The sequence below is a fragment of the Oncorhynchus nerka genome, linkage group LG2, assembly GCF_034236695.1.
Source record: "Oncorhynchus nerka isolate Pitt River linkage group LG2, Oner_Uvic_2.0, whole genome shotgun sequence".
NCBI lineage: Eukaryota > Metazoa > Chordata > Actinopteri > Salmoniformes > Salmonidae > Oncorhynchus > Oncorhynchus nerka.
In genome coordinates this window covers 71,532,850-71,559,994 of record NC_088397.1, presented here as the reverse complement: position 1 = coordinate 71,559,994, position 27,145 = coordinate 71,532,850, and the positions used below count along the sequence as shown (strand labels likewise).

Sequence of the window (27,145 nt, the reverse complement as noted above, 5' to 3'; positions counted from 1 at the left end):
GCGTGCTTCGAATCAACCCTCATTTAATTTCCTCATTGCTGCTGCAACTTTTCCCGTGTGCGAGTTCACTTTAATCTCATTGAAGAACACACCCCGACTACATGACGTGAAGTAAGTCACTTCCTGTTCTAAACTGTTAGTGTTCTCTCTTACCACAATGTTGACCTCCACAGTGCAGACATACTTAAAAGGTTCCTTTAATGTTTGCACATTGCCCACACAGGGCAACCACTGCTTTATATACACATCTAGAAAATTACATTTCCTGAAGAAAATATGGTGTGCTTGCTAGCTTGTTTGAAAGTATTTATTGTTGTGAAATAAGTTAAAATAGTGGTAGTGACTACAGTAGTAATGGTAGTGACTGGTTATAATTGAAAAGTAGGTAGATGTAAAAATGTATTGATTTATTGGACAGGATAGCCTGAACATGTAAAATATGGTTTAGTGTCTCTAGCTTATACAATTCAAAAGTTACTGTTGGTAGTTAAATTATGCTAATATATTTATATGTATAAAGTTATAGTTTTGAAGTTAGGATAGCCTGAATATGAGAACGTTGGTTTGGGGTCTCTATGGTTCAAGAGTTACTATTGGTGAGTTATTTTATGCAAATCTACAGTAATATAGTTATAGTTGATAAATGTTTTAAATCATTTGAAGTTGGGATAGCCTGAATATGTGAATGTTGGTTTGGTGTCTCTAGGTTGAACGGTACAAGCGTTACTGGTGGTGAGTTATTTAATGCAAATGTATAAAGTTATAATTGATAAACGTAAACCAAAAAATCAAGTTAGGATAGCCTGAACATTTTTTACATTTTTACCATTGAAGTCTATGGGCTTTTTTTTGCCATTGAAATGCATTGGGAGCTTATTTAAATATTGATATAGTTCCAAAAGTATAAATGCTGTCAAAAATATTTTATCAAGCAATCCGAATTGGGGCAGTCTGGACATTTGGTAGTTGGTTTCATGTTAATAACTTAAATCGTTTTAAGTGCTAGAGTGGGTTAAATAAATCAAATAATACTATAAAAGTACATTTCCTGAAGAAAATGTGGTGGGCTTGCTAGCTTGTGAAGAATCGATCGATAAGGTAGGATAGCCAGAAGTTGTTTTGGTGTCTCTAGCTTGAACGGTCCAACAATTACTTTTGGTGAGTTATTTCATTACATTTTATGCATTTTGTTTTACATAGTTCATAAAGGTTTTAGAGTAATTGAAGTTTGGATTGCCTGAATGTTGTATAGTTGGTATTCTAGTTTAATTGACCAAGGAGCAGGACCATTTTGATAGCAACCACTGTATTCCTATGGTTCTCATTCAAACCCATGTTAATTTATGCACATTACAAAAATGGTTATAGTTCCAAAAGTATACATAGTATCAAATATCCTTTGACAAACAATCTAAGTTGGGGCAGTCTGAACATATCAACTTTGGTTTGGTGTTAATAACTTAAACGGTGTAGGAGGATATAGGTCTAGAATTTTGGGGAGGTTTACCATTCAAGTCTATGGGCCTTTTTTTGCCATTGAAATGCATTGGGAGCTCATTTAATATTGTTACAGTTCAAAAAGTAGAAATACTATCAATAATATTTTCAAGCAATCTGAGTTTGGGCAGTCTGGACATTTGGAAGTTGGTTTCGTGTTAATAGCTTAACTATTTTAAGCTCTAGAGCGGGCTAAAGAAATCAAATAATAGGAGTGTGAAAGAAATCTAGAGTCCCCACCTAAATACCGAAATATGGGGACAGGATGTGTTTGATCCTTACCTCCATGTCTATTGGTAGAGTATTCTGTTTAGATTTGTCAAGTCAAGCCCCAGTGTTTAACTCTTTATAAAGTACAGAAATATCTTCAAAGTGAGCCCAGTCTCCACTAAAAGCACTTGTATGCTGTATGCTGCATAGTTTGTTTGAGTAAAGCAGTACACACACACACACACACATCTGTAAATCAGTTCTGTCCTAACACTGTGTGGGCAGAGTTCACACCCCTAGCCACAGACCAGAGCTCCTTCCCAGGAAGTTGTATTTTCTGAGGCTTGGCTGAATGTTTTCCAACTGAAAAAAATAAGTAATCAAACCAGTCGGCCGTACGATGGCCAGATGAAGGCCTTGCACTGAATGCCAGCTTCTTTCCCACATTTAAGTAAATTACAGTCAGGGACTTCCCAAAACTACAGTTACAGGGTCTGAGGAGATTTGTAAAGAAAGGGAGGGTTTGAAGTGGTTAGTCTCACTGGGGCGCTTACTGTGGAGAAAAAAAGCAAACAACAGAACATATTCTAAATATTAAACAGGATTTTCTGTGGACCGGCACATTGAAGAATGTGATAATGGGCAGTAAATTACATTCAACTGGCAATTATAGACTATCAATAATAGCTGAATGAAACCACACCAATAAACATAGTATATGCTCATTGGAGAGGTTTTGATACAATTGCATATGATTCCACTGCACAAAAAAAGAGAAGAAAGAATATGCAAAGGATTTGAAATTGAACCATGGAGGTATTTATTAGAAATGTTCACAAATGTTTATTGGCCCCAGTTGACTGGTATTACAATGCAGAACTTGGTTTAAGAAGATTGGGCACTGTAGTAGGAGAAGATGGGCACTCAGTATAACAGACATTCTGGGGTTGTGCCAAGAAGAGCCCAGCAGGTTTAAATGCAGCCGAGCGACACACAAGTCGTGCCTCTCCTAGTCTGTCACACATCTAAATGGGGAGCCACTCCTCACGAGGGATGTTTAAGGTCACCTCCATATCCGGGGTGCATCTGGAATGAACACGACACACATTTAGAACCTTAATGCACACTGAACACCTTTTCCTTATGTACATACTTAGTATACATTTGGAAATGTGAATTACTTGTGAAGGCTTAATGCCATAAGGATGAAAGTATTTTGGTGACATTACAAAGTACCCTTCAGAAATGAAGTGATGATTAAGTATGGGCTATTCTTGATGGATACCTACAATCCAAATGAACAAATAAACAATAAACATTGCACACAAAATGATACAGTACATGCACATCAAGTGTGTTCCCCAATTGACATCCTATGACAGATGTACTGTAGGCCACTTCAATTCTGATGTTTAAGACCTACATTTTCCATCCTAAAAATGGCGTATCTGAATGAGAACAAATGATTGGAAAGTAACATCTCCCATTGCCATAAGTAATTCTGAAATACAGAATAAACAAGCTGGCAGCCGTTTCCCTATGGAAGACTGTATCATATCACAGAAGAAGGGAAAAAACAGGTAAGTTTAAATAAACATACTTTCTCCTCAAAAGTGACTAGAGTGAGAGAAATCAGTTGTATCTGTGCGGACTCGCTATTTACCAGCCTGGAAAATTATGAGTTTAAATCAGTCGGAGGCAATACAGCTAATTCCAATTAGAACATCTGCATTTACAGTTCAACTTCATATTTATAGTAAACCTATCTTAGGCTTAAAACACGTCAGTGCTAAAAAGTTGTCATTGCTAAGTGAGATTCAGGAGGTTTTCCAAAAACATTGTAATTTCGGCAATACCCTAATTCAACATTAAATCTCCCTTGTATAAAATGTTACGTGAAATGAATGTATTCCCCAGAGGGGAACATTTTATGGTTGCATATTTGATGAGTTGTAGGTATGAGGGATTTTCATGGTCTACAGCGTGGAGTGTCATCTTGCTTTGGAACAGGCTGGGGGGAAATTTGAGCACCTTATTAACCTTTAATGTCAGACTGGGATTCACTCCGCTCTGCTGTGCTTCTTCATTTAAATTTAAGATGGCGCTACAAGTCTGTTTTCAACCCTGGGTAATATTAGATGGTGATACCCCATTACTCTTTCCGAGACATCGATTTTGATGGAACAAGAAAGAGGTTAAATTCCTGTCACATGTCTATTAGTTCTGTCTAGATGGTTTTGTGACACTGATAAGATGTCAGATAGATAAACAAGCCAACAGTTCAGTGGGTATCGACAGTATATGGTTGGTATTATGACATTGTCAAACTCTTTGCCTAGAGTTGTCAATGTACTACTCTTTGCCTAGAGTTGTCAATGTACTACTCTTTGCCTAGAGTTGTCAATGTACTACTCTTTGCCTAGAGTTGTACTACTCTTTCAATGTACTACTACTACTCTTTGCCTAGAGTTGTCAAGAGTTGTCAATGTACTACTCTTTGCCTAGAGTTGTCAACTCTTTGCCTAGAGTTGTCAATGTCAATGTACTTTGCCTAGAGTTTGCCTTTAGAGTTGTCAATGTACTACTCTTTGCCTAGAGTTGTCAATGTACTACTCTTTTTGCCTCTTTAGAGTTGTCAATGTACTCTTTGCCTAGAGTTGTCAATGTACTCTTTGCCTAGAGTTGTCAATGTACTACTCTTTGCCTAGAGTTGTCAATGTACTACTCTTTGCCTAGAGTTGTCAATGTACTACTCTTTGCCTAGAGTTGTCAATGTACTACTCTTTGCCTAGAGTTGTCAATGTACTACTCTTTGCCTAGAGTTGTCAATGTACTACTTTGCCTAGAGTTGTCTCTTTGCCTAGAGTTGTCAATGTAGTTGTCTACTTTCTTTGCCTAGAGTTGTCAATCAACTCTTTGTACTACTTCTTTGCCTAGAGTTGTCAATGTAACTCTTTGCCTAGAGTTGTCAATGTACTACTCTTTGCCTAGAGTTGTCAATGTACTACTCTTTGCCTAGAGTTGTCAATGTACTACTCTTTGCCTAGAGTTGTCAATGTACTACTCTTTGCCTAGAGTTGTCAATGTACTACTCTTTGCCTAGAGTTGTCAATGTACTACTCTTTGCCTAGAGTTGTCAATGTACTACTCTTTGCCTAGAGTTGTCAATGTACTACTCTTTGCCTAGAGTTGTCAATGTACTACTCTTTGCTTAGAGTTGTCAATGTACTACTCTTTGGTAATAGTTTCTTAAAGAAAAGAAGGCAAGTAAATTATCATTAGTAATTGTTTTAGTTTTAGAGATGCACTTTAGACAATGTGTCTTCAGGAAAGGTTAATGATGGGTGTTTTAAAGTCCCCCTCAAGAACCTTTTCCAAAGCCAGATTGTCTAAAGTGCCCACCCTCATGGCATGGATTGGTGATATCACACAACCTATTAAGAGCAGCAGTGTACAGTAAAGTGCCTTCCATCACCTTGACATACTTATCTGATTTGGGGAAAACGTCTTGAAAGATGTCTTTCCTGATGTTGGTCCGTGATATTTGCAGTTCCTGGACACTCTTGATCAGCTCTCTGTTCTTATCTTCCAGCTCCGCAATTTCCTGAAATGTTGAAAGCATGAGTGAGTGACACAGAAAGGAAGAAAACAATACCTTTTCAATTAGTCATTTTCCGATAATGCCATGGTAAAAATAAAAATTGGGTTATTTTCACATGATGACCTGTATGGAGTTAGAGTGAGTCCATTATGACTAGTTGAAGTATCAAATTGGTAGAACTTTTCGTAATTATTTACCAAACCTTTTTGTGGATTCCAATTTCTTTTTTTATCGTCTGATTATGTGCGGCCATCAGTTTGACGACACAGGGAATATATGAAACATTTTGCTGAAAACAGAGAGAAAGGAGTAAAGCCATGACAAATGGTGTCAACATCTACCCCTGCCAATAAAGTTTGACTTTAGCTCATTACAAAACACCTCCACTGTTATTTTCACCTATAATCCAAGATACGCTTCAGAAATAGACCTATGCTGATACTTACTGAATGTTTGTATAAAACATTTTAGCGGCAAGTGAGAATCATTCATCCACAAAGAACTATAGACCATTGTATCCTATGAATTATGTTTGTGTCGAGTGTGTGATAATAGATGTTTATTTTTATTTTTGTATACAGCAGTGCTGTGTGTCCAATTTTCCCTGAGGAACAATGAAGTAAATCCTATTCTACCTTAGCTATGACAGAGAGGACTTCCTGCTCTTCGTGTTGGGATCGTCTCTCCAGGTACACTATCTCTGTCTGGCACAGCAAGTTCACGTCCTCATTCTCATCCTGGAACCACAGGAATGAACAGCACACAACATATGAGACTACAGCCTATTGCGTTCTATTGGAGGAAGTTGCCATTGAGAGAGACCTGTTGACCTGCTGTGTCTCTTTGAGTTTCTCAATCTCTCTCTTTATCTCTGCAATGCGCAGGGCCTTGACGGGGTACTCTTTATCCTTGTAGGTCTTCAGGGTGTGGAGCTCCGCCTGGGCGTTCACCAGCTCTGCCTTCACCCCCCTCAGCTGCTCATGGAGACCTGGCAAGGTAACACACCAAGGGCTTACCCACAGACACTTCAATCATAAATGAGGGAACGGCCCTGCATGCAAACACGTCTTCCCTTTTGAGTTCCCAAACACCAATCAACCAGATTTTCCTTGCACTGTCACACATGCACACACACACACACACACACACACACAACAATAATATTTAATATCGACATTCACAGGCACATTTACTGTAAAACAAAAGAGTATTCATAATTTACATGCACACTTGACTTACTGTACTACCATATTTGCTTATGATTTATAATTCTCACTCTGCCAAAGGCATCTCAATTAATAAAAACTGAACTTTGTTGCCTCTGCATTTTACATTATTTATAATATCACCACTTACCCGAAAGTTTGTTCTTTGCAGCAGTCTCAGCCTCCTGTAGCTCTGTCTTGGCCTGCTCCATCTGACTGTGGCTCCAGCTGTTGAATGCAGCTATAGAACTCTTACGGAGAAACAGGGTAGACTTTATTTATTCAGGGTACCAATAATATGCTTCTACAGTGGGGAGAACAAGTATTTGATACAGTGACGATTTTGCAGGTTTTCCTACGTCCTGGAGTGGCCTAGCCAGTCTCCAGACCTGAACCATATAGAAAATCTTTGGAGGGAGCTGAAAGTCTGTATTGCCCAGCGACAGCCCCAAAACCTGAAGGATTGCAAACAAAGGTTTCTGTACCAAATATTAAGTTCTGCTTTTCTGATATATCAAATACTTATGTCATGTAATAAAATGCAAATGAATTACTTCAAAATCATTCAATGTGATTTTCTGGATTTTTGTTTTAGATTCCGTCTCTCACAGTTGAAGTGTACCTATGATAAAAATTACAGACCTCTACATGCATTGTAAGTAGGAAAACCTGCAAAATCAGCAGTGTATCAAATACTTGTTCTCCCCACTGTATATAATGGTAGGTAATGGTACAAATGGTGGTATTGGTTTACTACATTACAAGAGTCTTAGTACGTCTTAACTTCTCAAGGAGAATATCAGGTTCTGAGATAATATAAAGAAAGGTGCTCACACTGTTATCGCCTACCCGACCGTTACAGCTGATGGTAATCTATAGTCTAACTGACCGTTACAGCTGATGGTGATCTATAGTCTAACTGACCGTTACAGCTGATGGTGACCTATAGTCTAACTGACCGTTACAGCTGATGGTGACTATAGTCTAACTGACCGTTACAGCTGATGGTGATCTATAGCCTACCCGACCGTTACAGCTGATGGTGATCTATAGTGTAACTGACCGTTACAGCTGATGGTGATCTATAGTCTAACTGACCGTTACAGCTGATGGTGATCTATAGTCTAACTGACCGTTACAGCTGATGGTGATCTATAGTCTAACTGACCGTTACAGCTGATGGTGATCTATAGTCTAACTGACTGTTACAGCTGATGGTGATCTATAGTCTAACTGACCGTTACAGCTGATGGTGATCTATAGCCTACCTGACCGTTACAGCTGATGGTGATCTATAGTGTAACTGACCGTTACAGCTGATGGTGATCTATAGTCTAACTGACCGTTACAGCTGATGGTGATCTATAGTCTAACTGACCGTTATAATTCCTAACGGTCAGTTAGACTAGATCACCATCAGCTGGTGATCTAGTCTAACTGACCGTTACAGCTGATGGTGATCTATAGTCTAACTGACCGTTACAGCTGATGGTGATCTATAGTCTAACTGACCGTTACAGCTGATGGTGATCTATAGTCTAACTGACCGTTACAGCTGATGGTGATCTATAGTCTAACTGACCGTTACAGCTGATGGTGATCTATAGTCTAACTGACTGTTACAGCTGATGGTGATCTATAGTCTAACTGACTGTTACAGCTGATGGTGATCTATAGTCTAACTGACTGTTACAGCTGATGGTGATCTATAGTCTAACTGACCGTTACAGCTGATGGTGATCTATAGTCTAACTGACTGTTACAGCTGATGGTGATCTATAGTGTAACTGACTGTTACAGCTGATGGTGATCTATAGTCTAACTGACCGTTACAGCTGATGGTGATCTATAGTCTAACTGACTGTTACAGCTGATGGTGATCTATAGTCTAACTGACTGTTACAGCTGATGGTGATCTATAGTCTAACTGACTGTTACAGCTGATGGTGATCTATAGTCTAACTGACTGTTACAGCTGATGGTGATCTATAGTCTAACTGACTGTTACAGCTGATGGTGATCTATAGTCTAACTGACTGTTACAGCTGATGGTGATCTATAGTCTAACTGACTGTTACAGCTGATGGTGATCTATAGTCTAACTGACCGTTACAGCTGATGGTGATCTATAGTCTAACTGACTGTTACAGCTGATGGTGATCTATAGTCTAACTGACTGTTACAGCTGATGGTGATCTATAGCCTAACTAAGCGTTTCCAAAACTCAGCCCTGGGGACCCCAAAGTGTGCAAATTTTGATTTTTGCCCTAGTACTACACAGCTGTTTCAAATAATCAAAGCTTGATGATGAGTTGGTTATTTGAATCAGCTGTGTAGTGCCAGGACAAAAACTGTTCTTCTATCATATCTACAGTATACTTGGTACTTCTGTAGTTCTATCATATCTAGAGAATACAGTTACATACGAGTGCAGTAGAATAGACAGTGAGATGCTTGCCCAATCTATTTGCGTGTGTCCTGTCGTCAATAGAGCAGATATAGAGGAATAGAATGACATAGATTCTATGTACTCACCCCTAATTTGTCATGCCTGATGAGGAATTCCCTGGCACTGGACACTGACTGTCTGTCTGTGCTGTCTATCTCCCCGGCCATACGCACGTTGCTCTCCTGCAGCAATGCACAGTGCTTCTCCAGCTCCACTAGGGCCTTCTTCCTCGACATAATCAGCAACTGAAAGTGGTTGTTATTTGTTTATTTACATGTCAAATTAAATACCTTTCCTATTTATGCAGTATTGTGTTTTAAGTGTAGATCTTGTGGTCTGGTGCACACTTTATAACGTGTCTCTAAATCACACCTCCCTTGTACTTGATTGATCAATTAAAGTCACTAATTAGTTAGGAACTCCCCTCACCTGGTTGTCTTAATTGGACACAAATTAAAAGGAAATAATAAAAACTAGCAGAAACTATGCCGTCCATGTAATAATTTTGATACAGCTGGTCTAAATCTATTACTGCCATGGATTATTTCTTATGGCGTATTACACCCTCTAGTGGTTGACTGTGGCTATCAACTCAACATGATGACAGGAACGTCTACTAATCAATAGCTGAGGATTTTACTGATCACTTATTTAATATCTTGTGATATAGCCTATAAATACGTTCAGTGTTTTGATATTTTCTTGTTTCTTCAAAGTGATGGGGTCCAGCTTCACTCTTTCGTTCCTCCTCCGTCGAGAGAGTCGTCCCATAGATGACGCAGTGGACTCTTCATGGCCAGTGTTGGGGTGAGACTTCCCTGTCAAAGGCAAAACATGAAGTCAACCATTTTAGTTAATTTCCCATTGACAATTTATGCCTTCTGCATCATATGAAGCTGGATTTTCATTCAGTGAATCTTTTCATTCCAGCATGTCAACCTAATCTCCTCAATTCAAGACTAGTCTTAATCTCCTCAATTCAAGACTAGTCATTCAACTGAGACTGCTCTTCTCTGTATCACGGAGGCGCTCCGCACTGGCTAACTCTCTCTCCTCTGCTTCATCCTTCTAGATCGGCTGCCTTCGATACTGTGAACCATCAGATCCTTTCCACCTCTCTCCGAGTTGGCGCGGCCTGCTTGATTGCGTCCTACCTGACAGGTCGCTCCTACCAGGTGGCGTGGCGAGAATCCTCTCTCACCACGTGTCACCACTGGTGTCCCCCAGGTTAATCTGTTTGACAATTTATACAAAGTCACTTGGCTCTGTCATAACCTCACATGGTCTCTCCTATCATTGCTATGACACACAATTAATCTCTCCTTTCCCCTTCTGGGGTGGCATTCAGCATCTCTGCATGTCTTCAGTGTGGATGATTCCAAGCTGAAAAGACGGATGAAAGTCATGATCTCGCCATTTGACAACTCCAGTCCCAGAGCGCTAAGAACCTTGGCGTGATTGACAACACCCTGTGACAGGTTCATGCTTATGGCAACATTATCACACAGGAAGCGCAGGTCCTTCCAGGCACTGTCATCTCCCGTCTGATTATCAACTCGCTGTTGGCTGGGCTCCCCTGCCTGTGCCATTAAACCCTACAACTCATCCAGAACGCCGCAGCCCGTCTGGTGTTCAACCTTCCCAAGTTCTCTCACGTCACCCCGCTCCTCCGCTCTCTCCACTGGCTTCCAGTTTTTACAAGACCATGGTGCTTTGGTGATGAGGGAACGGCACCTCACTACCTCCAGGCTCTGATCAGGCCCTACACCCAAACAACGGCATTCATCCATGCCTCCCTACCACTGAGGAAGTACATCAGCCCAGTCAAAACTGTTTGCTGCTCTGGAATGGTGGAACAAACTCCCTCACGACGCCAGGACAGCGGAGTCAATCACCACCTTCCGGAGACACCTGAAACCCCACCTCTTTAAGGAATACCTAGGATAGGATAAAGTAATCCTTTCCTCCCTCCCCCTTAAAAGACCTAGATGCACTATTGCTGTTCCACTGATGTCATAAGGTGAAAGCACTAATTTGTAAGTCGCTTCTGGATTGTTAAATGACTTAAATGTAAAATGTAAATGTAAATTTAACATATTTTACATTCAAAGATGAGTTCATAGCTTACCTGGCTTGTCGGTTGTTGGAAAAAAGTTATGGGTGGCAGAGGAGGTCCCACTCTCCTCTCTCCCTGTCGCTGGATAACGCTCGCTTGGTGAGCCAGTAGTCTTGTTGTGCAGTGGGGGCAGAATCACCCAGGGAGGGGGCTCTGTCTTGCTCCTGTTGCATCTCTCCCACTTGCTGTAATCCTAAACAGATATTACTACTATGTATTGTGTGTGTGACTTATGTCCGTCTGTCTGCCTCTCTGTCTGTCTATCTATGGTTCTGTCTCTATCTTCTATGTATGTATGTATGTATGTATGTATGTATGTATGTATGTATGTATGTATCATCATCATCATCATGACAATGAACTTACCAATTTCTTGAAATCTTCCTTCAGTGACTTGACAAGATGGTTTGGCAGTACATTCATTATGTTTTTACATCAATACGTCGTAATAAATTGATTCCAAAGCTGAACTTGGAGTATAATAAGTCATTCTAACTTTTGAAATATAAATACGACTTGCAACCTTGCAAATGTATCTGTAGTCTAGCTGCATAACATAAAAGTTACTCCGGAATGTTCTGTAACGCTTCTCTTCGTCATAGCAACCACATCGACGACGAAAAAGACCGCCACCTACTGGAACATGGACGAAGCTATGTACGAAACATTCTGGATTCGAATTTGGGTAACCAGAAAGGCTACACTGAGCGCGGATCCGAGAGATAAACAGACTGTAATGAAACAGCAGGGAGCAGGTCTCGAACCCTCGAGCCCGAGGTCTGGCGCGCTATCGACTGTGCCGCAAAAGCATGCTCGATTTCCGGGTTTATAAACCCAGGGTCGTTACAATACGTAGCAGGCAATATTTCGCCTGTATTCATTTGTAGCTTGCATTTAGTCTACATTCTAGTTCAACCATTTATTTTGAAACAAAAATAGTAAATACAAATTTAGCAAGTTGGTGTGACACAGCGATTTGCACTTCTCTGAAATGAGATAACACAATTCTTCCATAATAGGTATTTTAATGTGATAAAGCATCGCAGAATGTCGGTGCAATCCTTACTCAATATCCGACAAAAGTTGAGTAACAATACAATTAAAATACAGATTGTATTTTACATGAATTAAAAGCAGCACTCTGCAATATCTTAAATATAAATGTGCACATCTATAAAATCTATAAATCAATCTATAAAATTATCTGAACATTTTATTTATCCTTTATTTCCCCAGGTAAATTGACTGAGAACACGTTCTCGTTTGCAGCAACGACCTGGGGAATAGTTACAGGGGAGAAGAGGGGGATGAATGAGCCAATTGTAAACTGGGGATTATTAGGTGACCGTGATGGTTTGAGGGGAAGATTGGGAATTTAACCAGGACACCGGGGTTAACACCCCTACTCTTAAAATGAGTGCCATGGGATCTTTAATGACCTCAGAGAGTCAGGACACCCGTTTAACATCCCATCCAAAAGACCACACCCAACACAGGGCAGTGTCCTGGGGCATTGGGATAGTTTTATACCAGAAGAAAGAGTGCCTCCTACTGGCCCTCCAACACCACTTCCAGCAGCACCAGGGACTGACCAGGACCAACCCTGCTTAGCTTCAGAAGCAAGCCAGCAGTGGTATGCAGGGTAGTATGCTGCTGGCATTCTACTGCTGGAATATGTGACATTGATTTGTAATACATCATGTTTCCTCATACATAGAGCTGCATTATAATCTTCCACTTTTATATGTTTTATCTTATTATCTGTGAACAAGTATTAGCTCACAATTGTGCATAGAAAGATGAGTTAATACAGCTGAAAAATAACAGGTTGTAAAAGTTGTCCATTTGAGCGAACCTGTTTACAGAACAAATAAAAAATATACAACAGATAAACATCAGTTGTGATATCACAAAATACAAGTGACAGTATAAAGTTACACAATTTTGTACAATATTCACAGACTGAACAGATGAGATTATTGTTGATTTAACCCAAACAATATTCAAGACAATGACCTAGGCACCATGTTTGCATAATAGGCCAGTAGCTGCAAGATTTTGACAAATCCTCTTGAGATTCTTGTTGTGCATCTGAAATGTCACCCTATAGTGTACTACTTATAGGAAATTGGGTGCCATGGGCTCTGGTCAAAAGTAGTGCACTGAATTGGGAATACTGTGCCATTTCAGACGTAACATTGGTCTGTGGAATGTTTTCATCATGACAAGTCGACAGGTTTCAGTGTCTCATCTCGTCTTGCTCTCTTCAGTTCAGACCGCGTTGTTGTTGATGTCCATCCGGCTGACCAGCTCGGTGACCAGCGTCTGCAGCATTTGCGAGCGCAGTTTGCTGACCTCCAGAAGAGCTTCATGGTTGACTGACTCAGTGTTGTCAAACACCCTCATGCCACATTGTGTGGCTACCACCACCTCTGGTGCTGTGCTCATTCCTATGAGGAGAAGAGGAGAGAAGATAAAAACACCTACTACTACATACTAGAATGTATTAAAGTGGGGACCTTCATGTTTATGAAGTAATAAAAGTCTAATGCACAAAAATTATATCTTATAAAATTATATCTTATCATGGCAACAATCACCAACCACTTAAATAGACAAATCTATCTAGCACTGTTAGCAAGAGAACAAAAACACATCTGGGAACATGCTAGAACTTATAATCTATCTGGAAGTGTTTGTGGTAATTAGTTAGTAGGACCCATTATAAAGTGGGAACCACTGACCTAGACTAGAAGATCTCACTCACTTGTCATCATTGGGTCCATTGAGGGGATTGAGCCCAGCCAGGCCAGGGAAGTTGATGTGATCTTTGATGATCATGATGTCCCCAACCTGGTAGCTGTCTGCCAGTGAGCCTGCTGCATCGGTCCCAATCAGGGTCTCCACCCCCAAGAGCTTAAATACCCGCACAGGAAAGGTAGTCTGAGAGAGAGAAAGAGAGCGAAAGAGAGACAGAGAGAGAGAGAGAGAGACAAGGAGAGAGATAAAATTATAGGGGTAACCCAAAACAAGTTGCAACACAACACAGAACATATCCCTTGAGATGTTACAACAGCTCACCCCAAATTCTGCCACCACATGTGCGTCTCAAATGGAAATGGTACCCTATTCCCAAATAGTGCACTAGTTATAGTGCACCAATCTATGGGCGCTGGTCAGAAGTAGTACACTATGTAGGGAATAGGGTGCAATTTGGGACATAACCATGGACTCAGTTAGCTATCCTAAAGGAGGAATCTCTTATCTACAATCTCATCACTCTGAACAGAGTCAGGAATAGCCTAGCAATGCTCTACAGTAGTCATACATTATGTTGACATGCATGAGAGCAGAGCATGTCAACACTTTGTAGCAGAGCATGTCAACATCATGCAGGTTTGTTCATCTAATGAACAAATGCAGAGCTGTGGTTGTGGAAAAGTGTGAAGTTCTACTGTTTCTCATAGCCTTTCAAGGTCTTGATAAAGGCCTGGTGGGATGAAACGTCATGCTTATAATCTTAAAATTATAATATTAAATTGTGAGTGAGAGTGTTTCCCCCTGTATTCGTTTTTTCTCTAATAATGCTCTAGAATCATACCATTTAAGGCCAGCAATAGAGCATACATATTAGGAACTATGTCAAGCCTCCACTAACATTTCTCCTCAAGAAAAGAAAAGTGGTGCAATTTTAAGTGGAACTAAAACACTCAAATCAACCAACAACATTGTTTTACATGTCATTGTTAGGTTACCTTGTTGAACGTGATGTTATGAAAATGCTTTTAGAACATAATATTATACGTTTTTCGAGCGCCTCACACAAGTTGAGAGAGATGTGGTCACAGCCATATTGAAACAACGTTACGGGAATGGTAGAGCTTCCGTGAGACTACTTTGCTCATGGCTTTTCGATCAAGACTCTGATCAAGAAGTGAATAAACTAAAACTACCAATTTGAGATGGAAAACCCATAAAATACTAATAGGCATGTTAACAAGCCTGTATAGTATGGTCAAAACTGCACTTGCATACGTTTTTGGCTCATTCAGCTGTAGGCTACATTACAATGATTATTCACATTGGCAGGAGCATCGGATCGACTATTACTCGACATTAGCAAGCTAGCTAAATGCATGATGTCCACAATAACAAAGCATGTAGCTAGCGTCGAATAAGCATGTAAAGTCCAGTCAAAAACCCAGTTGCACATAGTTCCCTCCAAGCTCAGGGCCCTAGATCTGATCCACGCCCTGTGAAACTGGATCCTAGACTTCCTGACAGGCCAACCCCAAGTTGATGAAGGTAGGCAACAACCACTGCTCTACCACGCTGATCCTCAACACGGTGGACCCACAGGGTGCATGCTCAGCTCCCTCTTGTACTCTCTGTTCATCCATGACTGCATAGCCACGCACGTCTCCAACTCCATCATTAAGTTTGCTGATGACACAACCAATGGTAGGCCTGATTACCAACAATGACGAGACAGCCTACAGGGCTGAGGTGAGAGCCCTGGCAGAATGGTGTAAAAATAACCTCTCTTGATTGTAAACGAGGAGGTGATTGTGGACTACAGGAGACAGCAGAGAGAGCATACCCTCATCCACATCGAAGTGGAGAGGGGAAAAAAATTAAAGTTCCTCTGCGTGCACATCACTGAGGACCTGAAATGGTCCTTCCACATAGACAGCGTGGTGAAGAGGGCGCAACAGCGCCTCTTTAACCTCAGGACGCTGAAGAAATTTAGCTTGGCACCTAAGACCCTCATGCACCATCGAGAGCATTCTGTTGAGTTGTATCACCGCCTAGTACGGCAATTGCACCGCCCGCAACTGCAGGGCTCTCCAGAGGGTGGTGAGGTCAGCCCAACGCATCACCGGGGGCACAGTGCCTGCTCTCCAGGGCATCTACAGTACCCAGTGTCACAGGAAGGCCAAGAAGATCATCAAGGACCTGAGCCACGGCCTGTTCGGCCTAGAACAGAACGCATTTTGCCGACATCTGCTCACCTTCGATGGCTGAAGTGTGCTCTTTATGGATGAATCCCGGTTTCAATGGCGTCGTGTTGGTGAGCAGTTTACTGATGTTACCATCGTGAACAGAGTGCCCCATGGCGGTGGTAGGGTTATGGTATGGGCAGGCATAAGCTACGGACAACAAACACAATTGCATTTTATCGATGGCAATTTGAATGCGCAGAGATACCGTAACGAGATCCTGAGGTCCATTGTCGTGCCATTCATCCACCGCCATCACAATGTTTCAGCATGATAATGCACAGCCCCATGTTGCTAGGATCTGTACACAATTATTGGAAGCTGAAAATGTCCCAGTTCTTCCATGGCCTGCATCCTCACCAGACATGTCACCCATTGAGCATGTTTGGGATGTTCTGGATGGACGTGTACGACAGCGTGTTCCAGTTCCCGACAATTTCCAGCAACTGCGCACACCCATTGAAGCGGAGTGGGACAACATTCCACGGGCCACAATCAATAGCCTGATCAACTCTATGTGAAGGAGATTTGTCACGCTGCATCAGACAAATGGTGGTCACATCAGATACTGACTGGTTTTCTGATCCACACCCCTACTTTTTTGTGACCAACAGATGCATAACTATTCCCAGTCATGTGAAATCCATAGATTAGGGCCTAATGAATTTATTTCAATTGACTGATTTCCTTATATGAACTGTAACTCAGTCAAGTCTTTGAAATTGTTGTATGTTCCATTTATATTTTTGTTCAGTACCAGTCAAAAGTTTGAACACACCTATTCACTCAAGGGTTTTTCTTAATTTTTACTATTTTCTACATTGTATAATAATACAACACATCAACACTATTAAATAACACATTTGGAATCCTGTAGAAACCAAAAAAGTGTTAAACGAATTAAAACATATTTTATTGTCACGCCCTGACCTTAGAGAGCTTTTTATGTCTCTATTTTGGTTTGGTCAGGGTGTGATTTGGGGTGGGCATTCTGTTCCTTTTTCTATGTTTTGTATTTCTTTGTTTTGGCCGGGTATGGTTCTCAATCAGGGACAGCTGACTATTGTTGTCTCTGATTGGGAACCACACTTAGGTAGCTTTTTCCCACCTATGTTTTGTGGGTAGTTGTTTTTTGTTTAGTGTTTTCTGCACCTGACAGGACTGTTTCGGTTTGCACTTTGTTCTTTTTGTTTCAGTGTTCAGTTAAATAAAAGTCATGAACACTTACTACGCTGCGCTTTGGTCCGATTCCTTCTTATCCGACGACGACACCCGTTACATTTATATTTGAGATTCTTCAAAGTAGCCACCCTTTGCCTTGATGACAGAATTGCACACTCTTGGCATTCTCTCAACTAGCTTCACCTGGAATGCTTTTCCAACAGTCTTGAAAGAGTTCCCACATATGCTGAGCACTTGTTGGCTGCTTTTCATTCACTCTGCGGTCCGACTCAGCCCAAACCATCTCAATTTGGTTGAGGTCAGGTGATTGTGAAGGCCAGGTCATCTGATGCAGCACTCCATCACTCTCCTTCTTAGTCAAATAGCCCTTACACAGCCTGCATGTGTGTTGGGTCATTGTCCTGTTGAAAAACAAATGATAGTCCCACTAAGTGCAAACCAAATGGGGTAGAGTATCGCTGCAGAACGCTGTGGTAGCCATGCTGGTTAAGTGTGCCTTGAATTCTAAATTAATCACTGACAGTGTCACCAGCAAAGCACCCCCACACCATCATACCTCCTCCTCCATGCTTCACGGTGGGAACCACACATGCGGTGATCATCCGTTCACCTACTCTGCGTCTTACAAGGCGCTTCGAACCAAAAATCTCATTTGGACTCATCAGACTAAAGGAAAGATTTCCATCGGTTTAACCTCTTAAGTCGACCCTCTACTTTTTTGAACATTCTGTTAAAAATCGCGCAACATTTCAGCGCCCTGCTACTCATGCCAGGAATATAGTATATGCATTTGCTTAGTCTGTGTGGATAGAAAACACTCAGACGTTTAAAAAACTGGTTAAATCACTGCTGTGGCTTTACCAGAACGGCATTTACATCGAAAAGCACAGGAAAAACTGATCACTGAAAATGGGAAAATATATCCATGCGCTATTTGAACCCATTGATAAAGGTGAACCACAATTAATTGACTGAGGTTGCAGTACCTACAGCTTCCACACGGTGTCTAGAGTCTTGTCATTTCCCTTCGAGTTTTTTCTTGGTCAAACACATGCAGGACACCGTATCTCCTCCGGTCTAGGACCGGATATTTTCGTTGAGTTTCTAGCCGGACATTTTTCCAGACGGACAGCTAATGATCTTTACATCGCTTCCTGATGAATTTTATCGCTTATTAACGTTTACTAATACCTAAAGTTGCATTACAAACGTATTTGAAGTGTTTTGTGAAAGTTTATCGTCGACTTTTTGAATTTTAAAAAATGACGTTACGTTTTGAAACAATGTTTTTTTCGTTTATCACACAGTCTACATATAACGATATCTAGGCTTTATATGGACCGATTTAATCGAAATAAAGACCCAAATAGTGTTTATGGGACATCTAGGAGTGCCAACAAAGAAGATGGTGAAAGGTAATGAATGTTTTCTATTTTATTGTGCGGTTTGTGTAACGACGAAATGCTAATTATTTTGTTTACGTCCCCTGTGGGTCTTTTGGGGTGTTGCATGCTATCAGATAATAGCTTCTCATGCTTTCGCCGAAAAGCATTTTAAAAATCTGACTTGTTGCCTGGATTCACAACGAGTGTAGCTTTAATTCGATACCCTGCATGTGTATTTTAATGAACTTTTGAGTTTTAACTAATACTATTAGCATTTAGCGTAGCACATTTGCATTTCCAGAGCTCTAGTTGGGACGCAAGCGTCCCGAGTAGAAGCAACAGGTTAATGTCCATTGCTTGTGTTTCTTGGCCCAAGCAAGTCTCATCTTCTTATTGGTGTCCTTTTGTAGTCGTTTCTTTGCAGTAATTCAACCACGAAGGCCTGATTCACACAGTCTCCTCTGAACAGCTGATGTTGAGATGTGTCTGTTACTTGAACTCTGTGAAGCATTTATTTGGGGTGCAATTTCTGAGGCTGGTTACTCTAATGAATTTATCCTCTGTAGCAGAGGTAACTCTGGGTCTTCCTTTCCTCTGGCGGTCCTCATGAGAGCCAGTTTCATCATAGTACTTGGTGGTTTTTGCAACTGCACTTGAAGATACTTTCAAAGATCTTGAAATGTTCTGCATTGTCTGACCTTCATGTCTTAAAGTAATGATGGACTCTTGTTTCTCTTAGCTTTTTTGAGCTGTTCTTGCCACAATATGGACTTGGTCTTTTACCAAATATGGCTATCTTCTGTATACCACCCCTACCTTGTCGCAACACAACTGATTGGCTCAAATGCATTAAGTAGGAAATAAATTATGCACATTTACTTTTAACAAGGCACACCTGTTAATTGAAATGCATTGCAGGTGTTTACCTCATGAAGCTGGTTGAGAGAATGCCAAGAGTGTGCAAAGTTGTCATCAAGGCAAGGATGGCTACTTTGAAGAATCTCAAATATAAAATACATTTTCATTTGTTTAGCACTTTTTTGGTTACTACATGATTCCATACATGTTATTTCAAAGTTTTGAAGTCTTCAGTATTATTCTACAATATAGAAAATAATAAAAAATAAAGGAAAACCCTTGAATGAGTAGGTGTGTATATATATATATATACATACCAGTCAAACCCTTGGACACACCTACACAAACTGATATATTACACAAACGTATATATATATATATATATATATATATATATACATACCAGTCAAACCCTTGGACACACCTATCTATATATATATATATATATATATATATATATATATATATATATATATATATATACACACACTGAGGAGGGGCGACGCTTGATTAGTGCATGATTGAGAAATGACCAGGGGAAGGGTGAGGGTTGATGAGGAATGAGGAAGTTCCTTATATGGTGTGTGTCTTGGTAGTAATATTTGCTCCCTGAGTGGACAGTAACAGCTGTTATTTTTCATCTATTTGTGCCAATTGGGATGTGCGTTAACACTTTTTTCATTGTTTCTCGATACTGATCGCTGTGATATGGTACTGACCTTACAGAGTGAGTGTCCCTCATACATGTGGAAACGGCCCTGCATGCAAACACACGTTTGCCACGTTTGCCAGCGTGTCCCAGCGTGTCCTTGCACTGTGAAGCCACACACACACACACACACACACACACACACACACACACACACACACACACACACACACACACACACACACACACACACACACACACACACACACACACACACATAAACATAAACAACCCTCCAAAAACACATATGTAACGTCGCCGTTAAACTTGTTCACTATGTTTAAAGCTGACTATTCTATTTTCATAACAAAGATTCCAAGTTAATGTCATCATGGCCATTGTGGTGTGTTAGGTATATTATGTTTATCATTGTTGTCTATCTTATTGTAACAACCAGTGTATGTTACACAAACGTCTGCCCTTGGTCCATGTGAATATTCCCAGTTCCCATATCTCTTTCTTTCTTTCTTTCTTCATATTACATTTTTTCTCTCACCTGTGCTCTGTGGGAACCCACGGATTTCGGAGTAAGGACAGGAGTCCTGGCACTTGAGGGCATCAGCCAGCATGCCCAGTCCGGAGCCACTGATGATGGCCACTTTGGGCCTGTGCTGCGTCTGGGACAGGAGCCACTGATGATGGCCACTTTGGGCCTGTACTGCGTCTGGGACAGGAGCCAGCTGGCTGTCTTCTGGTAGTCATCATGACTAAAGGAACAAGAAGAGGATAACACTAACTCAGACTGTATAGAGCAGGAGCTGGGAACAATAACTATCCTGTCATGGGCAATACTTGGATAAAGGGTCTGCTAAATGGCATAAATTATAATAATAATTATTAACATGGTCCCCTCAGTGACAATTTAGTTCCCACACAGAATCTGACATCTTTTTAAGACAGGTCTTGTAAGTTTTATCATGAATGTGCATGAACTGGAATAGTTTGGATCCTAGACTACATGTGATTTTACTTAACATACATTATGGGTGTATAGCACAGGGTTAGGGTCAATTGAAATTGAAAAATTGAAAAGCTTTTGATAGCTTCTCTTTTTAAATTTATTGAGAATTTAATTTCAGTTTTTGAATTGGAATTTAAATGTGCTTCCTGAATTGATGGACTTAATTTCAAATTGAACTCAACCATGGTATAGTATATACTCAGATACACCTTCAGTATAAGTGAGATGTCCTGTTGTCATGGTCTGGCAGACAGACCATGAGGGTTGCCTTACAGGAATCTTGAATCACGCAATCCTACTTATTATTTCCATAAAAAGGTATTCATCTGTCTAACCTAAGCAGAACAAGAAACCAAATCTATACAAAAGACTATGTCTCTCTTTACATCCTCAGTACCGGTATGTCTATAACTGTGAAAGCTGTCAATAAAATGTGGCAAAAGCACGGAATGCATAAAACTAGAAGACTAAAGGCAGCGTGAAACAACATGAGTATTATTACTCTGTACAAAAAAGTAAAGAAAATTACTAACAAAACAAATCCATTAAAGACAGATAATATTCTACTAACATTCAAGTAATGAGGACAACTTGATTTCACACAAAAACAGCTGGCACTTCACTGGTGTCCAGATTGAATCCTATAAAAAATATACACACTGGAAAACTCACCCAAAAACCAGTAAAGGAAAATGCAATGACTTACCAGATCTGATCTTTTCTGTGCATTTTGAAGGTTATGTGGTTGATATACAGTAGGTCTTGAAATAGCAAAAGCCCGAGGTTGTATTTGTTATGATGTAGTAGTACTGTAGATCTAGACAGTACCCTATGGACACAGTGGTGTGTGAATGAAGTCACAGTATCTCTGGCTCCAGTTAAATAGACTCTGTGCCGGTTCAAGAGTAGTCACATGGTCCTTGATTGGTTGCAACACTTCCACGTCCAATAGCATTAATAAATAAGACTCTAGTAGAGAGGTGTGTCAGGGGTTTGTGTACATGCGACAAATTGTATTGGAGCTCCACACTGAGTTACTTTGTTTGGCTATGCCTCCTGTATAATCCCTTTGGCTCAGTTTTTGGTCAAGCCCAATGTAATGTAATTCTGAGTTAAATTGGTGGTGCTGAGTTAATGATGGTGAACAGGGAATACAGGAGGGGACTAAGTACACACCCCTGTGGGGCCCCAGTGTTAAGGATCAGTGTGGCAGACGTGTTGTTGCCTACTCTTATCACCTGGGGGCGGCCCATCAGGAAGTCCAGGATCCATTTGCGCTGAGCTGTAGTCAATGAACAGCATTCTCACACAGGTGTTCCATTTGTCCAGGTGAGAAAAGGCAGTGTGGGGTGCAATTGAGATTGCATAATCTGTGGATCTGTTGGGGCAATATGTGAATTGGAGTTGGTATAGGGTGTCCGGAAGGATGCTGTTGATGTGAGCCATGACCAGCCTTTCAAAGCACTTCATGGCTGAGTGCCACGGATCAGTAATCATTTAGGTAGGTTACCTTCGCTTCCTTGGGCACAGGGACTATGGTGATCTGCTTGAAACATGTAGGTATTACAGACTGTGAAGACACTTGACAGTTGGTCCTCGCATGCTTTGAGTACATGTCCTGGTAATCTGTCTGGCCAAGCGGCTTTGTGAATGTTGACCTGTTTAAAGGTTTTGTTCACATCGGCTACCGAGAGCGTTATCCCAGTCATCCAGAACAGCTGGTGCTCTTGTGCATGCTTCAGTGTTGCTTGCCTCAAACGGGCATAAAAGGCATTTAGGTCGTCTGGTAGGCTCGCATCACTGAGCAGCTCGCGTCTGGGTTTCTCTTTGTAGTCTGTAATAGTTTTCAAGCCCTGCCACATCCAACGAGCGAGCAGAGCCAGTGTAGTATGATTCAATCTTAACCTCTTGAAGCTAGGGGGCACTATTTTTATGTTTGGAAAAATAATGTTCCCAAAGTAAACGGCCTATTTCTCATGACCAGATGCTAGAATATGCATATAATTGACAGATTGGGATAGAAACCACTCTAAAGTTTCCAAAACTGTCAAAATATTGTCTGTGAGTATAACAGAATTGATATTGCAGGCGAAACCCTGAGGAAAATCCAATCAGGAAGTGCCTCTTATTTTGAAACCCTTCTGTTCCTATGCATGCCTATCCTCCATTTAAAGGGATATCAACCAGATTCCTTTTTCTATTGCTTCCCTAAGGTGTCAACAGTCTTTCGACATAGTTTCAGGCTTTTATTTTGAAAAATGAGTGTGAAAGATCACATTGCGTAAGTGGATAGGTGGGGGCTCTCAAAGTTAGTTTTTGCCCTACAGAATAAAGCGGCCATTGTTCCTCCTGCTGTTATTGAAAAACCTACACACTCGGTTGATATATTATCGAATACATATTTAAAAAACTACCTGAGGAATGATTATAAAAAAACATTTGACATGTTTCTGTGGACATTATGGAGACTATTTGGAATTTCCGTCTGCGTTGTCGTGACCGCTCTGTCCTGTGGATTTCTGAACATAACGCGACAAAGAAACGGAGGTATTATGGGTATAACAATAATCTTTATGGAGCAAAAGGAACATTTGTTGTGTAACTGGGAGTCTCGTGAGTGAAAACATCCGTAGATCATCAAAGGTAAACGGTTCATTTGATTGCTTTTCTGATTTTCGTGACCAAGCTTCCTGATGCTATGTGTACATAATGCTATGCTAGGCTATCGATAAACTTACACAAACGCTTGGATTGCTTTCGCTGTAAAGCATCATTTCGAAATCTGAGACGACAGGTGGATTAACAAAAGGCTATGCTGTGTTTTGCAATATTGCACTTGCGATTTCATGAATATTAATATTTTTTAGTAATATTATTTGAATGTTGCACTATGCTATTCAGGGGTTGCTGACGAAAATGATCCCGCGACAGGGATGTCGCGCGTCAAGAATTGAATCCTGTATTGGCGCTTTGCTTGTTTGATGGTTCATATGAGAGCATAGTGGGATTTCTTATAAGCATCCGGATTAGTCTCAGCTTTTAGCTCGATGCGGATGTTGCCTATTATCCATGGCTTCTGGTTCGGAAATGTACGTACAGTCACTGTGGGGGCGACATCATCAATGCACTTATTGATGAAGCCAATGACTGAGGTGGTGTATTCCTCAATGCCCTTGGATGAATCCCAGAACATATTACAGTCAGTGCTAGCAAAGGTGGTCCAGGATTTTTTTCTCTCCTGGTTGCACATTTTTTTATTTTACCTTTATTTAACTAGGCAAGTCAGTTAAGAACAATTTCTTATTTTCAATGACGGCCTAGTGGGTTAACTGCCTGTTCAGGGGCAGAACGACAGATTTGTACCTTGTCAGCTCAGGGGTTTGAACTTGCAACCTTCCGGTTACTAGTCCACTAGGCTACCTTGCCGCACATGTGACACACTGGTAAAAATGTTGTAAAACTGATTTAAGTTTGCCTGCATTAAAGTCCCCAGCCACTAGGAGCGCCACTTCTGGGTGAGTAGCGCCGCTTTCTTCTTCGCTTATGGCCTTATAGAGTTGGTTGAGAGCGGTCTTAGTGCCAGCTTCGCTTTGTGGTGGTAAATAGACGGCTACGAATAATGCAGGTGAGAACTTTCTTGGTCGATAGTGTGGTCTACAGCTTATCAAAAGGTACTCTACCTCAGGCGAGCAATACCTTGAGACTTCTTTAATATTAGACATCGCGCACCAGCTGTTATTGACAAAAAGACACACACGCCCACCCCTCATTTTACCAGAGGTAGTGTTTTCTGTTCTGCCGGTGCATGGAAAATCCCACTAGCTCTATATTGTCCGTATCTTCATTCAGCCCTGTGTCGGTGAAACATAAGATGCTACAGTTTTTAATGTCCCGTTGGGAGGATAATCTTAATCGTAGGTCATCAATTTTATTTTCGAATGATTGCATGTTAGCAAGAAGAATGTAAGGCAATGGGAGTGTACTCGCTCGCCTCCGGATTCTCAGAAGGGTGCTCGATCTGAGGCCTCTTTTCCAGCGTCTTTTCTTCACGCAAAAGGCGTGGATCTCGGGATATCTTTCTCGTCAGACTCGTTAAAGGAAAAAGTTTCTTCCAGTCCGCGGTGAGTAATCATTGTTCTGATGTCCAGAAGTTATTTTCGGCCATAAGAGATGGTAGCAGCAACATTATGTACACAATAAGTGACAAAATAAGTTACACAAAACGCAAAAAAAATACAAAATAGCACAATTGTTTGGGAGAATGTAAAACGTCAGCCATGCTCTTCGGCGCCATGTTCCCCTATTTGAAAATCTGCCAAACATTCCCTGGTTCATCCCTGCACCGCTTCCCTCCCTTCCTACCGCCTCCCAGAGCAGAACAGAGCTCAAGGAAGGAGGACATTGTTCTCAGGCAGGTTTCTTGTCCTTAAAGGAGACTGTACACGGCCGTGTGTATGTGCATGTCTGTCTGTCTGTCTGTCTGTCTGTCTGTCTGTCTGTCTGTCTGTCTGTCTGTCTGTCTGTCTGTCTGTCTGTCTGTCTGTCTGTCTGTCTGTCTGTCTGTCTGTCTTGTCTGTCTGTCTGTCTGTCTGTCTGTCTGTCTGTCTGTCTGTCTGTATGTGTGCATCAGTGCCTGTGTGTGCGTGCGTGTGTGTGCATGCGTATGAGAGTGTAAACACACACTCCACATGGGCTGGGTCAACGCTAACCAAGGTCATGTGAAGGAAAGGCTATAGGAGTCAAGGGTTCTAATGAGCGGGGTATGCCTGGCACTTGAGGAGCTCTAATCAGGTTATGAAACAGCAGCTGGTAAATTAGCTGGTCTGTCTTCCTCTCTGTATTGGGTTATGGCTTGGGAGTAATCTGCAGCATATGAGGCCTATGTGACTGGGGCTGTGATTGCTCACTAGGAGGCAGTGGTTCAACCCACCCACTCACTAACTCTCACTCACCAGTCTAGCAATGTGATGCCTTCATAAATGTCAATATTGGAAGACATACAAAAGAGGAAGTTGTGTGTGCCTCCTAAAAGGTGCCTAACAATAACGGCTGTATGGGAGAGTGACCGTGGTCATGCGGAGGGTTAATTGGAAAGTTGCTGTATCTGTTGCTGAGCAGAGTGTGACTGACCTGACTGACTTCTCCAACATTGTATGTCTGTCTGTCCGTCCGTCTGTTCTGTTTGGGCATCTGTCTGTCTGTCTGTCTGTCTGTCTGTCTGTCTGTCTGTCTGTCTGTCTGTCTGTCTGTCTGTCTGTCTGTCTGTCTGTCTGTCTGTCTGTCTGTCTGTCTGTCTGTCTGTCTGTCTGTCTGTCTGTCTGTCTGTCTGTCTGTCTGTCTGTCTGTCTGTTTCCATTAGCACCCACTGTTTAACCCCAGAACCTCAGTGTATGAAATTACAATGTGTCATGGTGTAGTAAAATGCAACTGACTATTCCTGTTCTCGGACCATAATTATAGAGGATGCACAGACGAAGTCAAGGTTAGGAGTGGTACTATGAATGTAACGACCACTAATACATTAATAATATCTTGTTTCTTGTATCCAAACTTTTAACTCATGTTATGATGTTATCGTCTTATTGACTTACAGCATGTTGTTGTGCCCATAAACAAGTCTTAGGGGTGTGAGGGGCTTTCTGTAGCTTTGTCTGTGTCTGTCTGTCTGTCTTAACCACCTGACCATAATCTTTATGAACACACAGGGAGGAGGAGTAGCCATATACAACTTGCCATGCAACTGGATTTGGAGTGGCAAGGACAGCCAAGGTCAAGGCAGGCAGGTAGGCCAGCAATAAACAATATACAAATGGAATACAGACAGTCCATATAGACATCATACAGAATATACAATATCGAACAGTAACCATAAAACATACAACTCTGGAGTATAGTCTGATCACAGTGGGAATATACAATTTACAGAGGGTATATACACTACCGTTCAAAAGTTTGGGGTCATTTAGAAATGT

At 41.2% G+C, this 27,145-nt stretch overlaps 1 protein-coding gene and 1 long non-coding RNA gene across 4 annotated transcripts in view; one reads left to right on the top strand and one right to left on the bottom strand.

The window, feature by feature from the left end:
- The first annotated feature begins 23 nt into the window (after nucleotides 1-23).
- Nucleotides 24-27,145, top strand: part of LOC115141609 (uncharacterized) — a 49,970-nt gene continuing 22,848 nt past the window's right edge. Inside the window, exons 1-5 of the long non-coding RNA XR_003865391.2 lie at nucleotides 24-111; nucleotides 5,890-5,997; nucleotides 6,224-6,304; nucleotides 9,679-9,769; nucleotides 26,879-26,956. This is a non-coding gene — a long non-coding RNA (uncharacterized LOC115141609). The remainder of the gene's footprint in view (nucleotides 112-5,889; nucleotides 5,998-6,223; nucleotides 6,305-9,678; nucleotides 9,770-26,878; nucleotides 26,957-27,145) is intronic.
- Nucleotides 2,504-11,882, bottom strand: lg2h20orf96 (linkage group 2 C20orf96 homolog). 3 transcript variants are annotated; one of them, XM_029680608.2, is made up of 10 exons: nucleotides 11,445-11,880; nucleotides 11,091-11,271; nucleotides 9,644-9,780; nucleotides 9,049-9,207; nucleotides 6,665-6,764; nucleotides 6,139-6,296; nucleotides 5,944-6,045; nucleotides 5,511-5,597; nucleotides 5,183-5,311; nucleotides 2,504-2,793 (listed from the first exon to the last, which is right to left on the bottom strand). In XM_029680608.2, exons 1-10 carry the CDS (start codon nucleotides 11,499-11,501, stop codon nucleotides 2,752-2,754), a joined length of 1,152 nt encoding a protein of 383 aa, XP_029536468.1. In that variant the 5' UTR covers nucleotides 11,502-11,880; the 3' UTR covers nucleotides 2,504-2,751. The 3 variants fall into 3 exon arrangements, with proteins under 3 accessions (XP_029536468.1, XP_029536460.1, XP_064858356.1); XM_029680600.2 differs by having other exon boundaries at nucleotides 5,193-5,311; nucleotides 11,445-11,877; XM_065002284.1 differs by lacking the exon at nucleotides 2,504-2,793 and having other exon boundaries at nucleotides 5,194-5,311; nucleotides 5,506-5,597; nucleotides 11,445-11,882.

Excerpts from the sequence above, each read along its gene's own strand:
- lg2h20orf96 (XM_029680600.2), bottom strand. The coding sequence starts at position 11,501 with ATGAATGTACTGCCAAACCATCTTGTCAAGTCACTGAAGGAAGATTTC. Across the intron at positions 9,208-9,643 it reads AAAATATCAAAACACTGAAC|TTGCTGATTATGTCGAGGAA; the intron begins GTATTTATAGGC and ends AACCACTTTCAG. Across the intron at positions 5,312-5,510 it reads AAATTGGAATCCACAAAAAG|GAAATTGCGGAGCTGGAAGA; the intron begins GTTTGGTAAATA and ends TCAACATTTCAG.